The 18,240-nt window shown below is 37.5% G+C and overlaps 1 protein-coding gene and 1 long non-coding RNA gene across 2 annotated transcripts; one reads left to right on the top strand and one right to left on the bottom strand.

Moving 5' to 3' along the window:
- Positions 1-1,158: 1,158 nt before the first annotated feature.
- LOC141649896 (flavonol synthase/flavanone 3-hydroxylase-like) lies at positions 1,159-2,017 on the top strand. The gene is made up of 2 exons (XM_074458564.1): positions 1,159-1,284; positions 1,745-2,017. Exons 1-2 carry the CDS (start codon positions 1,159-1,161, stop codon positions 2,015-2,017), a joined length of 399 nt encoding a protein of 132 aa, XP_074314665.1.
- Positions 2,018-15,179: 13,162 nt separating this feature from the next.
- LOC141646424 (uncharacterized) lies at positions 15,180-17,169 on the bottom strand. Its single transcript, XR_012545547.1, has 3 exons — positions 17,032-17,169; positions 16,824-16,933; positions 15,180-15,295 (listed from the first exon to the last, which is right to left on the bottom strand). It is a non-coding gene; the product is annotated as an uncharacterized LOC141646424 (long non-coding RNA).
- Between the last annotated feature and the right edge of the window lie 1,071 nt (positions 17,170-18,240).

Here is an 18,240-nt window from a genome sequence, read left to right as displayed (position 1 = left end):
TATTTTGAGTAATATAGATCTTATTGACCCAAAGGATTGACCACCTACTAGCCGGATTTGAACATGCTGTTTACGGATCATTTTAGGTTTGGATAATTTATGTTCGATTTCGGGTTAAAAACATTGGTTTACTTCGGGTCAGGTTACAATAGGTTTTTGGATTTGGTAAGGTTTTGACAGGTCTAATTCAGATCAATTTTGAGATTGCTAGAATTCTGGTCAGAACAGGTAGCGTCAACTCACTTCAGGTTTAGGTTAATTTGGGTCAATTATTATCATATTATTTAGGAATGACCGTTAGTGTGTAACAATAAACATTAGGTTCAGGTAATATTGGGCGGGTCACGCTCAGGTTCTGAGTTCGAGTATCAGGTTATCCAAGCTGGATTATTCAAACTGGGTCAATTTAGCGTGTCAGTCTAGTCTTAGTTAAGTAATTAAAATGAAGACATTATAGATAGTACGTTACATGTTATAATTTCACATCTCCATTTATTATCTTTTCCCGTGTGATTTATTTGAAAACAAAATTGTAAAAATATCTTGATTGCTCATTTAATATCCTATAATTGTTGTTAACCATCATTGTTTTATAAAAATTACACATACATTTAGTGTTTAGAAAAAAAACTCTCATTATTATAAACTTTTTTGAAAAATAATCTCATTATTATTATTATTATTATTATTATTATTATTATTATTATTATTATTATTATTAGTAGTAGTAGTAGTAGTAGTAGTAGTAGTAGTAGTAGTAGTAGTAGTAGTAGTAGTAGTATTATTATTACTATTACTATTACTATTATTATTATCAAGATAGTTTTGTTTATTTATTTATTCCTTTTACATTATTTCATAAAGGCGTTTCCTTTACTTTTTTATTTTTATTAGGCCACTTATTGTCGGACAAAAAAAATTATTCTATATAGTTCTAGTATTTCATATAAGCAGGGAAGTGTTTGAAGAGTATGCATCAGAGACGAAAAGAATCAAAGAGGTGTTATTTAAAGCACTTTCAAAAATGTTGAAGTTGCCAGAAGATAACTTGTTAAATAAGTATGCAAATGACGGAATAATGATTTCAAAATCACTTACTATCCAAAGATCTCCATACCCGGATATAATGCTTGGATTAAGCCCACATACGATACAAACATGTTTACCACTCACGTCTTTGCCGACAATGAGGTTGAAGGTCTCCAATTTGAGAAAGATGGTCAATGGTTTAAAGTACCAATTATCCCTAATGCGCTAATTGTCAATGTTGCTGATATGTTGGAGGTAGTTCTTATTTCACCTTTTATTTGAATTTTTTTTAATATGAAATCTGTGTTTTTCACATTAAATTTGATCGATTAAAATTTTACTCTTTTTAAACTTATGCCCGTATTACTTACCTAGATGGTTTTTTTATGCATTCCAAATTTATTACTATATATATATATATATATATATATATATATATATATATATATATATATATATATATATCAATCCCGAAAAATAAATGTTGTTCGACTTTTCCAACAAAATTTTATACTTGTTTTTGAAGATGACAAAACCATTTCTATGATAGTAATCATTACTAGCTTTATATCAGTTCAACTAAGTATTAATAAGTCCAATTTAAATCTATATTTTTTTACCCCACAACTCTTGTAGAAGTTAAAACATGTCTAAATATGAATCATCTGCATGATGTAGATAATGATAAATTGAAAGCTACATTTGCACGATGCAGATAATGACAAATGGAAGAGTAAAGAGCCCAATTCACAGGGTAGCGACAAATTCAGAGAAAGGTCGGATATCCATAGTCACTGGAATCGGTGCACCTCCAAACTCTGAAATAGGGCCATTAAAGGAGTTTATTACTGAAGAGAGACCACAACTTTACCCTTATCTTAAAAACTCTGCAGATGTAAATGCCAAGTATTACGCAGCAGGCAAAATATTCATGAGAGAAGTCCGAAAGTATGGACCAAATATCTTGTCTCAACAATTTGCATCATGAAATAATAAATGATGATGTGTCATATTCACAATAACTGTCATTTCACATTTTCATGGTGGTTTGATTGTTTGTCTTACATGTATGAGGACCTACATTAAAAGAGAACTTTTATTCTTTTAAATGGTGTTTAACGTCAATAAAATTGACAAAATTAGGTATATATGAAACAAATTACGCAAAATGAGTCCACATGGTGACAATTAGGTAATCTTAGCGAAAGTATGTTAGAACAGACTTATTTGGAAAAATAGTATGGAATTGTTGCGTCCTACATCAGCACTGACCTAAGGGATGATTTATGACAAGCCTGTGTATACGGTACAACTGCTTTCGTGCTCCATATATTGATAAAAATATATGTAAAAGAAAATAACATCAATTTTTTATAGGAAGAATTGACAGGAATAATCCCATCTTTCACTCCCCTTCCTATAATAATCTCACCTATCATTAATCTCAAAATAGTTCAACCTTTATATCATGTCTTCCTAAAACAAACGATATGAAAATGTTACTTACAATATCGGGTCAAATGCAGTCATTCCCTTTTTCCTGTTTAATCATCCTCCACCTCAATTAATCCGCCGTTTTCACACCTCCATCATTACGATAAAAATCTCCATGCTAACGTCCGGTCAACGCCTATTAGAATCGAGCTCCAGAAGACAAAAAAAGTATCCTCCATTTTAGTTTCTCTAGTATGGAGTATTATACTATCACCAACAACATAACGATCGTTTGTAGTAGCATTAACACGATCACCAACAACATGAATTGTTTTATTATAAATACTTTGATTTTTGTGTTATAATACTTTCAATGTTAATCCAATTTAAAAAAACACAATTCAGATCACTAGGTATGCCGAGTAGTACTCCAATCTTATTAAAAGTATAAAATTATCCCAACATAAACAACACAATGTCTTCTTTCATCATCTTCGGCAATGGTTTAATGGGCATTGAGTCTCGAAATCTATAGAACTTCATGTTTCTACTCTGTGATTTTGGGGGTAAAACCAAAATTCTTAGCTTCATTTCATCTTCTCTCCAATTTAGTCATCTTTTATTTTAATTGTAAGTAAATATCCTCTTCAATTAAAAATTGTGAAAAATTATTATTATTTTTTAATCACAAATTCTTATTTCAGACGGGCTGTTTTCCCGTCTGAAATAAGACCGACAAAATGTTGCCATTTTTTAAGAGAATGTAACCATTCAATTCACAAAATATTATCACAAGAGGGGTCACTTTTTACCCTGAAAATAATTGTGAAAAATAATGGTAACATGTTATGAGAAAATAACAACATTTTATTATAAAATGACAACATGTTGTCGTCTTATTTTAGACGAGAAACTGCCGTCCGAAGCAAGACCCGCTGTTTTTTAATATTCTGCATAAAAGAGAGAATAAAAGGAAAAGAGGGATAAACGACGGTGGTGATGGTGGAGGGACTACATACAAAGGGATATGTAGTGGTGTTGGTGATGGGGAGTTAAAACTAGAAAATAAAAATGACGGCAGGTAAATATTAGAGGAGCATGAGGGAGAAGGAGGATGACTGAATTAGGGGGAAAAAACAAGAAATATAAAAGAAAACAAATAATTGGCTTACCAGGTAACTAATCACATGAATCATTTAAAGAAGATATGATATAAAGATGAGATTATTAGAAGATTAATCAATGGTAGAACTGTTTTCGGAAGAGAGGTAAAAGGTCGGACTGTTCTTGTCAATTTTTCCTTTTTTATATGTGTAAAAGTGTTTTTGTTGATCTGTTTTTATAGTGTGAGAGGAGAACCCCTAGAAAAATTGCAATGGGATGTTCTTGTATTAAGGTTGTAAATAAGAACCTCTAAAAAAATTGGTCTCGTTGCAAAAAAAAAAAAAAAAGATTGTACTTAAATAAACAAACTAAGTTTGAAAAGATGTACAAGTTCTTCCAAAAAAACAAGAAACTTGGTAGACATACCAAATTAATTATGGGTCTTATAAAAGAACTTTATTTAAAGTCTTTCCATTTGTGATAAAAAGTTGTTAATGTTTGAGATTGACAAAATATGACATGGCAAAAAAATATCTTTATAAAAATCTCTTCTATTTCACTTGCCCTAAGAGCTAAAAAATGCTCTAACAATCATAAAAACTGCAGCTAAGAATCAATTAAACTCACCAAATAAATACCAACTAAACTACAAAACCGTTGGGATTCTTTTATATGGTTGCGTGCTTATGAAAAATAGGAAAGTGATAGCATATGCCCCTAGACGGTTGAAACGTTATGAAGTGAACTATCCGACCCATGACTTGGATCTTGGAGCAATTGTGTTCACACTCAAGATATGGCGACACTATCTCTATAGAGTCACTGTTAAGATCTTTTCTGACCACAAGAGTTTGAAATATATCTTCACCAAGAATGGGGTAAACATGACACAAAGGAGGTGATTAGAGTTGATTAGCGACTAAGACATGGAGATACAATACCATGAAGGAAAAGCGAATGTAGTTGTCGATACTTTGAGTAGGAATTGTGCGCATTCACTTTATGAGGCTGTTTCGAGGATGAAATTGAGAGAGGAATTAGAAAAGATGAGTATTGGTGTGATCGGAGTTGATGGTGAGATCAGTTATTTTACACTTTAACCCGAGCTATTGATAAGTAATATTTTAGTGTTGTTTTATCCATTCTTTTATCTTATATTTGACTTGGTTTTATATGTTTTAATCGATTAATAGCTCATTTACTAGTTAATTAAAAATAATTGCTTTTATTAATTGCTGTGAATAATTGTCAATAATACCTATGTTTCGAGAATTATTATTGCTCTTTTGTTGTGTTACTTTTTTGTAGGATCTAGTTCGTTAATGAAGATGAAAATCAAGTAAGGCGAGTTAAAGACCGGACAAAATATGCAAAATAGACCAATTGGCAAACAAAAGTTGGATCGTATGAAGAAAGTCAACTTAGACTGATAAGGTTGTTTTCAGTCGTTTGGCCTTAATCAAAATAAATCCTAACTTAGTACTAACAAAATAGCTAGTGGTAAGTCAGGTATCGAATCCACAGGAAAGCGGGAATAATCTATTTGCTAATATTTAGATTTATCTTAAAGTAACAATTTCAAGGGGGTTTTGTTTGTTTGATTTCTAATAACTAATTGCAATGTGATAAAGACAAATTCAATATATTAAAAGGTCTAGGGATTAGGTTTACTAGGTAGTTATTCGGGGTGTGATTTAATTCATTGACAGAGCTAATTACGTTGTTTAAGGTTATATGATCGGTCGATTCAATATTCATTTAGGTCTAATTTAAGATGCTATCGCTATCATTAAATTATCTATATTCAGTTATCGCGGCCTATATTGATTCTAACCCAGTCAGTGAAAGTCTCAATTCGCTATACTAGTCAATTAACCCTGACCAGTAATTAACTAACTAGATGAAGAACAATAAACTGAACAACAACAAATAAGCAATTTTAACTATCAGTTCATTAATTAAATCTCCTTCTAACAACCTAAATCCCCATTCACCCTAGATTAAAGGCTTAGCTACTCATATTAAAGGGGAGAACAACAATAGCAATAATAAGAAACATGATGAATAATAAAAGATGAATAACGATTGAATAATAATTATTGAAGAAGGATTAGAAACAGTACCGTAATAATAATGTAGAACAAGCTTAGAATATCCGAACAATAAACTAAACTAAACTAAGAGTTTTAGAGGGTTTTTGAGAATTTTTAAGAAACTAGGTAAAATAAGACGTAAAATAAACTAGGGTACGATTTGGGTATTTATAATAAAACGTAACCAACTTAAGGAAATTGCGAAAAATACTAGAAATAATAGGATCCTCGATCGAGCCTATGGCCACTCGATCGAGTACACAACATCCTCGATGGAGCCCATGCTCAGTTGATCGAGGAACCACCCATCTTCAGGTCTTTTTCTCGTGTTGTCTTCTAGACTTCTCTTCCTTCATTCTTATTGATTCCGGTGCCATGCTTCGTGTATTCCTTCATGCCCACTCCGCGATGCCCATCTAATTCTCTTGCTCCTCAAATGCATCATTCATGCATTAAATATCAAATAGCATAAGTATCAACGTTCTAACATAAAAGGCATGTAAATAATATAAACTAGCACGAAAACCGTATCAAAATATACTAAGGGGAGGCATAAATATGTATATAATTATGACTCATCATAGACATTGACCAAAATGAAGCCAAGTTCTTGATCGCCATTATCAACCAGCTCAACACTAACATAGTTTCGACCTGCGAGCAGCAACTTTGTCTTGGACGAGCAGCAATCGACCAAGCAGCATCGGCATCACAATTACACCTCACGCACCACCACGACAAACCAAATAACAACAGCAGCAACCGTTATATAACACCACCAGCCGAGCTCGTTTGACTCTCCTTCATCACCACCATGGATGCTCGTCATTCCACCACCAACCTCGGTTCACTGCCACCATTCGTTTCACCACCGTTCTAGGATAAATTTAATCACCACCGTCCTGTCCGAAATCATCATTTTAGGTGCCATCACAACCACCATAGCTCACCTCACCTCTGTCCCGAAGCAGCAACTACTAAGAAACCCGACATCGGAATCAAGCTAACCGAATTATTTGGAAATTAATGTTGCTCCCAGCCGCCTCTCCGACCATCGGCCCCTTCACCGACCCAGAACACAATTAATTCATCCCTATTTCCAGAAGCTTCCTTGTCGGCCTTAACACCGGTGGCCGGCCAACCGTCTCGCAACACATCTCAACCCATCTCGCAACAACTCTTGCACTCTCAGCCGCCCCACCGGCTGCCGACCTCCTCACCGGCTCCCACAACAAATCATTTCACCTTTTGTTTCCAGAAGATCCCCAGCCGGTCACCTCGCCGGCAGCCGGTAGGCCGGCTGCCACCTCCCCCTGCTGTTGCGTTTTACCCTTTTGTCCAAAATTGTGTCGAGTTGTTTTGCTGAGACTATCGTGTCTTTTTTGTTGAGTTTTTGGAGAATTATTATTAGGGTTAATTGATAAGAATAATTCAAACTATTACTACCCTTCTTAAAATAATCCAATCTTTTCATTATTCCATAGTAATCTCATTTATAACATCATTTAACTTGAAATGCTCTCTTCCTCCTATTTACCTATTATCACAGGTGAACTTTAAATTTTTCTAGGTCATCTAATTCTTTCCTTTCTTTATATTATCTCCTTCATCATCCTTCCAACAGTAAAATAATACCAATAATTATCCATTTTCTTCCTGAATTTCTTTTGCCCAGATCTGTTTTTTTTTTACCTCCAAATTTCTTTTTTTTTTTGGTTTACAGCAATTGAAAAAATTAAAGTCTTGTCCTCTCCTTCTCCAACTCTTTCCCTCCCAAAATAATTTGAACCCATCATTATTCACCATTCAATCACCTCAGACCAACAATATCGGCTGAGCCTACACCCTCTTCTCCGTTCAATCTCTAACAACAGCAGCGACGCCCATCGCCACCATGCTCAAACTCGACTCGCGGACCTTCAACTCCGCCCTTAACACCAGCATCGAACAGCCGGTGCAATTAATCCGAAACCCACTGATCCAATTCTTACAACCCCACCAAGCACTTATTATGTGCAACTAAGCCCAAACAAGCCCAGAAATAGGCCGTATCACTCGCAATACAGCCTCGACGCGACACCCAAACCCCGAAACCATCTCCATTGCTCTATACAGTGCTCCCTTCTGGCGCGTGTCACATTCGAACAACGACATCAGACTTCAATTGTTTATTGCTCTCCAGTGTTTTTTCTCTTTAGATTGAGTCCTTGTTTTAGCAACCTCAGAAGTTGAGGAAGAATGCCCAAAAGTTTTTTTTTCACTTTCTAGTGGTTTTGTTGTGATGGAATTATTATGACCCAATTATTATTGATGTTCAATAATTGGATTAGAGCCAAGATGGAAAATTTGAATCAGAAAAATCATTATCAGTTGTATCAGCTTGCAACTTAAAGCTGAAGAAAGACGAAGAAGATAAATTAAGGGTTATTTGATACTGATGAAAGATGGAGAAGATAAATTAAAGGAGATGAATAACTTGGGAGATGTTAATGGTGTGTTAGGTAAAGTGAAGGGGTAAATTGAATGGTTAAAAGTTTATATTGAATTAAGGTGACGGCGTGATCGGTTGAGCAAGTTGCCTTTCACTGAAGGCAATAAAAGATAAATGATGGTATAAATGAGATCATTAAGAGATAATGAATAGGTTAGATTATTTTGAGAAGGCCAGTAATAGTTCGGATTATTCTTATCAATTAACCCTTATTATTATTAGGATTATTATCATTATTATTATTATTAGGATTATTATTAGTAGTAATATTAATATTACACTTATATATTACTCCTTCATTATTCTAAACTCACACATTATATTAGATAGTTAGACTTTCTCTATTTTGTAACAAGAACCCTAGTTATTCCACTTTCTTCTTTTTAATCCTTCCTTGATCAAAGTAATAATCTTTCTTTAATTAATCGTTAATTCTTCTTTAGTTTATTCAAGGTCTACAATTCTCATTAGTTTACATCTAGATTAGAGGGTTGCAAATCGAAGGAATAAGAGATTCATCCTCCTTATTTCAATCAAAGTTTGCTCCTTTAATTACTAGATTAATTCATAGGAATAATCCATAATATTAACCATCTTCTCAAAATAATCCGAATTATGTTTTACTCGACAATAAACCAAAGTTTTGGTTACGATTCTTAAAATAGGCTAAGTGACCGCTTACCTATTTAATAGGTAACTTTATACATTTTTATTTATACCCTTATTATTTAACCATCCCTCTCATTCTTCTTACTTAACACCCCATAACTAACACCAACGCCCACCGGCCATCACCCATCACCCACCAGCCACCACCCAATTAGTTAGGCCTAAAAAAGACGCTAGGATTTATAATTTACCCTCGGATCATTGTCGGCATCGGCGTCTGTAAATAAGTGGATGGGCCGATGTGAATCTGTTTACTCGACCACCCTAAGTCCCGCGGGTTAAGACTAGGTTTTGACAAGGGCAGTTAGAGTGATGCGATTAGAAAGTGATGCGTGTATTTTATATAAGGTTTTTACCTCATTTCTACACGCATTTCTGTACTATTTATGTGGCATCTAGCAACAAATACCTCCAAATAATCTACTTTGGTTTGTCTTGTGCATATTGCAGGTAAAGACCGGAAAAGAGCAAAACCGGTCCTAAACTTGTGTAATACTCCGTATTTATAAGTCTTGGGGTACTCTATCGAGTAGGCCTTACTCTGTCGAGTAAGGGTAAGTTGCGAAATAAAATAGTTTCTGACCTGTTGGGTACTCGATCGAGTAGCTGGGGCACTCGATCGAGTAAGGGGGTACTCGATCGAGTACCTTGGGTACTCGATCGAGTGTCCGGTTTTACGGGGAGTTTTCTCGGGTTTTGTTAATTATGCGATTAAGGTATTTAAGTTTCATCGTCATTATTCTAAATCACTTTTACAAAACCTAAATTCCTGTTTAAGAGAGAAAGCAACCAAGTTCATCTTCTTAATCGCATTCTTAACAATTCCCGGAGTTCAGACGGTCAGTTCTTGTCGTTGTTCGTACCGTTGAGTTCCTTGCGTCGAGGGTAAGATCTATGTACCCTTTCTATTGTATTTCCTTCGATTTGGTTAAACCCTAATTTAGAGATTGGGGGTTTTATGTGTAGTATGTGATGTGGTAGTCTCTATGTGTTGTATGATAGGAGGAGGGTTCATAGAAGAGGCTTTTTGACTCGGCGAAGAGAGACCGTCTGATTGTGTGCATACCAGGTAGGATTTCCTACTCAGTATTAGTCCCATAATGGGATATTGGTTGATGTATTGTGTTTGATTGTTTGATATAATAATTGTATTGTAATTGTGGTTGTGATCGTTGTTGATGGTTCGCGAGGCGTGGCCTCGACTGAGTGGGGTCACTTGCGGGAGTGACTTCACGCCCTAGTTTCGCCTTCTGTGGAACCCGCCACAGAAGGGATGTGCACATTAATGGACAGGGTTTATCGCTCACTATGTGGAGCGGGGATTTGGTGGGTACGGCTGCGGTCCCCCATCGCGGCGTCGGGTCCAAAGGGACAATCAGTATTGAGATGATGGGAATTGGTTGGTTGTGTGTGTGTGTGACAGTTAAGCTGTCTGTTTATCTTATCATTGTTGTTTATATTGATTGTGTGATTAGTACTGACCCCGGTGTTGTTTTGTAAACCTGCGGTGATCCATTCGGGGATGGTGAGCAGATATTGAGCAGGTATTGAGATGAGTATTGGGATAGCTGGGATGCCACAACATGATGATAGGAATCTTCCGATATAGCCTTTAGTTTATTTATATTTCAGTTAGAATAGTCAGTTTGAGAACATGTATCGTACTTTTGGTTTGGTTTTAAGGATTGTAACTATTCGCTAAATTATTTATATTAAACGTTGTTTCTTCATTGTTGTTTGATTATCATTGCCTCGGGTAACCGAGATGGTAATGTCTTCATACCTGAGTGGTCCTGGTAAGGCACTTGGAGTATGGGGGTGTTACAAATGGTATCAGAGCGACGATCCTGAAACCTGTAACCAATGAACCTAATGAACATAGGGAGTCAATTAAAATGAACCCGGGGTAAAAGTTGTAGGAGCTAGTGCAAAGGCTTGGGAGACGTCCTAAAGTCGCAGGGGTCGCCCTACAACTTTGAACCGGTCACATGGGGGAAGTGTTTGTCGAGTCGTATGTGTGTTTGGTTAACTTGTGTAAGAATGTGATGAAATGTGTTAATTTTTGGGTGTTGAAATAGAAAGATGAACATGTGAAAGAAAATGGTGATAGGTGGGAATTTGTTGATGAGATGATAACATGTTGGATGATTTACAATGTGGCATTTAATAACATGATGAAATGATCTCGTAGATAGTAGAAAAGATGCGTAGCATGTGTATTATGATATAATGTGATTTATAAGTTTAGCATGTTAGCATATGACGTAACATACGGGTAGCTTTTATGTATTAGCGTGACTCGATCGAGTGGGACTGACTCGATCGGGTGGGTTTTTGACGATTTTGAGTCCAGAATCGTGTTTTTGGGCACTCGATCGAGTAACTAGGGGTACTCGATCGAGTAGGGGGTCACTCGATCGAGTAGCCTAGATACTCGATCGAGTAGGTAAGAGATCGAAGGTCATTAGGGTCGATGTTTGGGTACTCGATCGAGTATGTTGGGCACTCGATCGAGTAGTCCGTTACTCGATCGAGTGGGTTTGGGAACTCGATCGAGTAGGTTCTGGGTGGCGTGTTTTCGTGTCTTGAAGTTTAGTACGTGTGTTCATATCTACCCTTTCTTATATATGTATAGTTTCAAGATGCCGCCCAAGAGGACTGCTTTGTATGCGAGAGCTGAGCTTATGACCGTGGATGACATCGTTAAGATGTTAGAGCACCAAGATGCTCTTACTGAGACCCTAAAGAAAGTGAATGAGGATAAGAATAAGGATAAGGAGAAGGAGGTTGACCATTCAAAAATCAGCCTATACATTGCGAGGTTTAACCCGAAAGAGTACAAGGGAGTTGGGGAGCCTAACCTTCTTGATAGTTGGAGAGAGATGGAGAACATATTAGACTTGGTTCACCGTCCGATGAGATGAGAGTGGAACAGTGCGCGTTCTATCCGAGGGAGGCAGCAGGCAAGTGGTGGGATTCAGTAAAAGTGAGTGCTAAGGAGATATATACAAACCAAGGCTTACCTGCTATACCTTGGGAGGAGTTTCATAGGGCTGTGAGGAAGGAGTTTGTACCGGAACATGTGAGAAGTAAGTTGAGAGAAGAGTTTGATGGTTTTAAGATGACTGTTGAGATGTCTGTGGCTGAGTACTACAGGCTGTTCAATGAGAAGTCTAGGTATGCTGAGGATATGGGTTTGAGTGAGGAGAATCTAGCATTGAGGTTTGAGAGGGGGTTGACCCCTAAGATTATGGATAAGTTACCCGTGGGAATCCTTACAGATGTTAAGGAAGCTTATGAGAGAGCCGGAGAGCCGAGAGGTTGGTGGAGATGGCTCAGGAGAGGTTAGGTGGTGAGAAGAGGAAGTCCGAGAGCGAGGGTGGTGGCCAATCGAATCACAAGAAAGGCAACCACAATCGGTCCTAAGGGATTTTCTTCGAGTCCGGGTTCGATCTTGGGGCTTCCTTTGGGCGTGGCCGTGGAAGTGTGAGTAATAGTTGGGGAGTGACCTGCTATAGTTGTGGTGGCGTAGGCCACAAGAGACATGAGTGCACAAGTGCACCGGGATCTTTCCAGAGACCTGCGCAGAGCTTCGCGAGCAACGACCGGGCCGGATCATGGCCAAACCGGGAAGTCGAGTTACCAGAGTGGAGGCAACCGCAACGGCGGTAATTCTTATCAGAAACCACCAGCGAACAACAACAACAATCAAGGGTCGGGTGCTAAGCCGACCACCTTAGCCAGTACTGTCCAAGGGAGGTGGGCGAAAGACCATGGCAAGTTATTCATGATGGAGAAGAAAGCAGCTGAGGAAGATGCGCACGTTATCACCGGTACATTCCTTGTTAATGGTATTCCTACCTTTGTTTTGTTTGATTCGGGGGCTTCTCAGTCGTTTGTGTCTTCGAGTCATGTCAAACAGTTGGGTTTGAGAGTATATGAGTCTGTTAGTGAGCAAGTTTTCATACCTTCGGGTGAGTCTGTATCGTGTGGGAGATTGTTCAGGGATGTATCTTTGATAGTTGGGCAAGTTGATTTCCCTGTAGACTTGCTAGAGTTTCCTTTTAATGGTTTTGAGATGATAGTCGGGATGGATTGGTTAGGAAAGTATAAAGCTAAGATAGATTGTCATCAAAAGAAAGTGTCTTTAAGAGGTCCTAAGGGCGTTAGTGTGTCTTATCGTGGGTTTCTAGTCAAACCCAAAGTTAAGTTGATTGCAGCTGTTACATTGAAGTCTTATCTGAGGAAGGGATGTCCTTTGATCTTGTGCCATGTGAGAGAAGACCGGATAGAGAGTCCGACAGTAGATGAGATACCAGTGGTGGGAGAGTTTGCAGATGTTTTTCCAGAGGAGATTCCGGGGTTGCCACCGAAGAGGGAGATAGATTTCACCGTTGAGTTGAAGCCCGGAACGGGGCCAATCTCTAAGGCACCGTACCGTATGGGTCCTAAGGAAATGGAGGAGCTTAGGAAGCAGTTGGATGATCTGATAGAGAAGGGATACATTAGACCAAGTGTATCGCCATGGGGAGCACCAGTTCTTTTCGTGAAGAAGAAAGATGGGAGTTTGAGGTTATGCATAGATTACAGGGAGCTGAACCGTGTGACGATAAAGAACAAGTATCCTTTGTCAAGGATAGATGACCTGTTTGATCAGTTGAGCGGTGCAACAGTCTTTTCTAAGATTGATTTGAGGTCGGGGTACCATCAGGTGAAGATTAGAGAGGTGGACATACCAAAGACAGCTTTCACGTCGAGGTATGGCCATTATGAGTATGTGGTGATGCCGTTTGGGTTGTCTAATGCACCGGCAGTGTTTATGGATTTGATGAACAGAATCTTCAGACAGTTCTTGGACCAGTTTGTAGTGGTGTTTATCGATGACATCTTAGTCTACTCTAAGACTAAGGAGGAGCATGAGGAGCATCTGAGGATCGTGTTGCAGACTTTGAGGGATCATGAGTTGTATGCTAAGCTGTCCAAGTGTGAGTTCTGGTTAGAGAAAGTTGCTTTTCTGGGGCATGTGATCTCTAAAGATGGGGTAGCTATGGATCCGGCGAAGATTGAGGCAGTGACAAAGTGGGAAGCACCAAAGAATGTTGCTGAGGTTAGGAGTTTCTTGGGTTTAGCTGGATACTACAGACGGTTCGTGAAGGATTTCTCCAAGATAGCTAGACCGATGACAGCGTTGATGAGGAAAGAGAACAGGTTTCGTTGGGATGAGAGTTGTGAGACGGCGTTCCAAACATTAAAGGAGCGTTTGACCACGCTCTGTCTTAGCATTGCCTGAAGGGAGCGAGAACTTTGAGGTTTATACGGATGCCTCGAAGAATGGGCTGGGATGTGTGTGATGCAGAATGGTAAAGTGATTGCCTATGCTTCTAGGCAATTGAAGCCTTATGAGGAGAACTACCCTACTCATGATCTGGAGTTGGGTGCAGTGGTGTTTGCTCTCAAGATTTGGAGACATTACCTTTATGGAGCAATCTTTAAGGTATTTTCTGATCACAAGAGTCTAAGTACATCTTCACACCAGAAGGAGTTGAACATGAGACAGAGGAGGTGGATGGAGCTGATTGGCGATTATGACATGGAGATCATCTACCATGAAGGGAAGGCCAATGTTGTTGCTGATGCTTTGAGTAGGAAGAGTGTACATTCTCTGTGTACAGCTCTATCCTTGATGAGGCTGAGGGATGAGGTAGCGAGTTTTGGGATACATATGATGTAGAAAGGAGATGCCATGGGTGATATGACAGTACATCTTGAGTTTTATGATGATATTCGAGGTAAACAGGCTTTGGATCCTAAGATAGTGGAGTGGAGAGCTGGGGTAGAGAAAGGGACAGTATCCCGGTTTTCTATTCATACAGACGGTAGTTTGAGGTTTGATGGTAGGTGGTGTGTTCCTAATGATGAGGAGTTGAAAAAGACTATCATGACAGAGGCACATTGCACACCATATTCAGTTCATCCAGGAGGAGACAAGCTATACAAGGATTTGAAGAAAACGTTTTGGTGGCCTGGGATGAAGAAAGAGACAGTTGAGTTTGTGTCCCGTTGTTTGACATGCCAGAGAATTAAAGGGGAACAGCGACGACCACAAGGTAAGATTCTGTGACACCCTTAAATTTAGCGATAACTAACCACGTAAAATCTATAGAAAAACTGACAGGATATGTTTGTAATTGGTTCAACTAGACAAAACCTGTTATTTTTAAAATTTTCCTAAACCATTCACAAACATCTCTAGCTTAAGAGTGCCAAAACCTGCAAGAGCTAACAACTAATTTACATGTCATAGCTAACGAAAAGAAAATATAATGATACAACCAAAAGAAAAAGAGGGAGACATATGTCCCTTCAAAATATATACATAACCAAAAGTTTAAAGGTTTCTACAAAAATAGCCATCTAGGTCCAAGGTTCTCTTGCTCACTAGCTCGTCCGTGAACCCCAACTAAGCATCAAGCACCTGTCAATCGCATTTTATACAAACACGAAAGCCACAATTCAGTGGGGAGTAACTTCGAGTCCTCCCAGCCACGAAATGTCATTTTTAATGTAACATGTAGTGTAACATGTAAACAACATGATAATTAATCTAATTTCCAAGTATTCTATCATATGAATACTAAACTGACCAATTTAAACTATCATGTGAAACATATATCAAGTAGTAATCCAAACTTTATCAACTGTAACCGGCTTACATCTCACCTATTACAATTCATAAAGTCACCATACAAGAAAGGGCAATATATCAAAGACAGGCATAAGTTCTTAGTCCCGTCAATAGTCACTCTGTAACTCGAGTCTATACCACGAGGTAGGGAAGGTAATCGAACCGGTATCTTGGCTCAGCGGTTAATATTAATAAAACATGGCCAAGACACAACACAACCCTAGCCTAAAATCTGCGCAGACCTAGACATGCGGATACACACCACCGCACCCAAGACCCACAATTTTTCTAAAACAAAGTGAGTCCCCTAAGGAGTCCACCAAAGGGTTGGCTAGTACTTAAGCTGACCACTTACTATCAAAATAAGTAACGAGGTCATGCCCCAACTTGGATATAATCCCACCAAGTCAGGAACACAAAGGCTATTAAGCAGTGAACATATACTCGTCAAAGACTATAAAGACCTATCTATGACAACCACAACAACCTGCAAGAAGTATTCAATACCAATTCTAGCAATATTAACAATATTAAAGGTTTCAGGGAATCTAGGGCCGTTTCTACAATATAAGAAACTATTAAATTCAACTAACTATACATGTGAACTTAAAAACTTGATAAATGGCCTAAAACAAGAAAAAGGCCGTTTATCCAATTCATATAAAATTTCATCCAACCGAATTTTTACCCGCAACCCCAGTCCTGCGACAGGTATAGATTAAATTGCGGCTGACCAATCACTCAATTGACTGACATCGAATCAGTCAAAGGGACTAAGGCTCAGTTTTCGGCACAATCAACAAAACATTACAATTATCACTATAAAATTCATTTTGAACCTATTAATTACAATTTCATTTTATAAACTATCCTAACATGTGATAACTATCAATATAAGCTTAATTTTACCAACCTCATTATCTTTACTACTAACATTATTCATTTCAAAGGTTTAACCATATGTTACTTATTCTAACTATAACATTAATGAACCTAAAACGACAAATATTGCATGAAAAACCGCGAAACAAGCAACGGGCGGACCCGGGCCAGCCGTGGGCCTGCACGGGCCTGCCGGGCCTGCTGCCGCCACCCCCACACCTCCATTTTTCCGATTTTGTTCATTTTAACTCGTTTTAAGCATTACTTAATCGTTCCCATTCCATTTTTATACTAATATGAGTACTAAAACTAACAAAAGACATGCATGCAACCCATTTTATTATGTGAAATTAACTACTTAAATAAAAATCACAAAAACATACAAAAACAACAAAGAATGTGACGATTATTCGTCGAGTAACTCGAAATATGTTACCTTAAGCTAGAAAATGAGCAATTAGCACCTTGAAAACCAAACCCTAACAAGCAACTAGCCACTATCCTCGACAATATACGAGTCCCCAAACTCGTCCTCCAATTCTTCACCTAAATAAACAAATAAAACACAAAAATAAGCATAAAAACCGAAATTGTGCCAAAATTCGTCTTAAAACAACTTCAAGAAAACTGAAATTAAAATATACCAGGTTATAGATCTCGACGAGAGGATTCCGGAAATATAAATTATGCGAAAATCCGACAAGAAACGAGAAAGTTATGGTGAAAATAGCTTGGATTTTAAGATGAAAATGGTGTTTTGATTTGGAAAATGAAGAATGAAGAATGAAGATGATGTTGGACAGAAAAATCAGAAAAGAAAGGAGGAAGGGAGGTGTCCGCGGAAAAGGAGAGGAAAGGACGGGATTGAGACGGGATTTTATGAGTCGGTTTTGGCTCGTTTCGATGATAATTAAAACCGTTTGTCAAATGCAAATTCCGACAAGACCAAAGTTCTTAAACACGAGATTACAAGAAAATTGAATACTCATACGACCCATTTCCAAAATCGTTTGCCCAATTTTCAAAAGGGTTGTCATTTTTTTCCCGATATGCCCTTATTTCGAATTAAAAGATTTTTACACGGTTTAAACCATTTTTAAACATTTCGAAACTATAAAATAAATACTTTTCTTCAATTTGGGTTGTCATTAATCATTTCAGTACGTATATTCTTCACCCTTTTTCTTGGTTTGGAATTTAGAGGGAAGAAGTCTTATACTTATAACAACACAGTCACACTAACCAGTTATGAAATTGGATTGATAGACTCTACTCGTTTGAATTATTTTTACTTCAAATACATTAATATTAAATTTTACTTGATTAATAAATTACTTTCGCAAAATAATAACGGTCCAAAATTACGGGGCGTTACAATCACCCCTCCTTTTAAAAAGTTTCGTCCTCGAAACTTAGAAGGAGAAATTATAATATACAACATCTTAATAATATAATCATAAGAAAAATATAGGTATCTTTTCAATGAAACGGTGATACTCTTGTTGATCAGACAAGAACATCCACATTCATATCAAGATATAAAAATATTTCTACACCAATAAATGAGAAAACCCATTATTGGGACGTCTCCAACAACGAGATTTAACACTCATTAATGTTAAAACCATTAAAAATCATAAAAGCATTTTCAAAATTTTAGTTTAAAGTTCTATAATAAGAATAATAATCAAAAGAGCTGTATGAATTTCATGAGGTAAGAATTGAAGTCGAACCTAAATGGGTGTCAAAGATGGAGTTTCATAGGTTACCAACATCAAACTTATGAGAGGAGTATGATGAATTAAGGAAAAGAGGTATGAGCAAAGAACGCTCATGATCAAGGAGGAAGGAAA

Source organism: Silene latifolia, chromosome 3, assembly GCF_048544455.1.
Source record: "Silene latifolia isolate original U9 population chromosome 3, ASM4854445v1, whole genome shotgun sequence".
In the NCBI taxonomy this organism is placed as follows: Eukaryota; Viridiplantae; Streptophyta; class Magnoliopsida; order Caryophyllales; family Caryophyllaceae; genus Silene; species Silene latifolia.
This window is presented reverse-complemented; position numbering and strand designations above follow the sequence as displayed.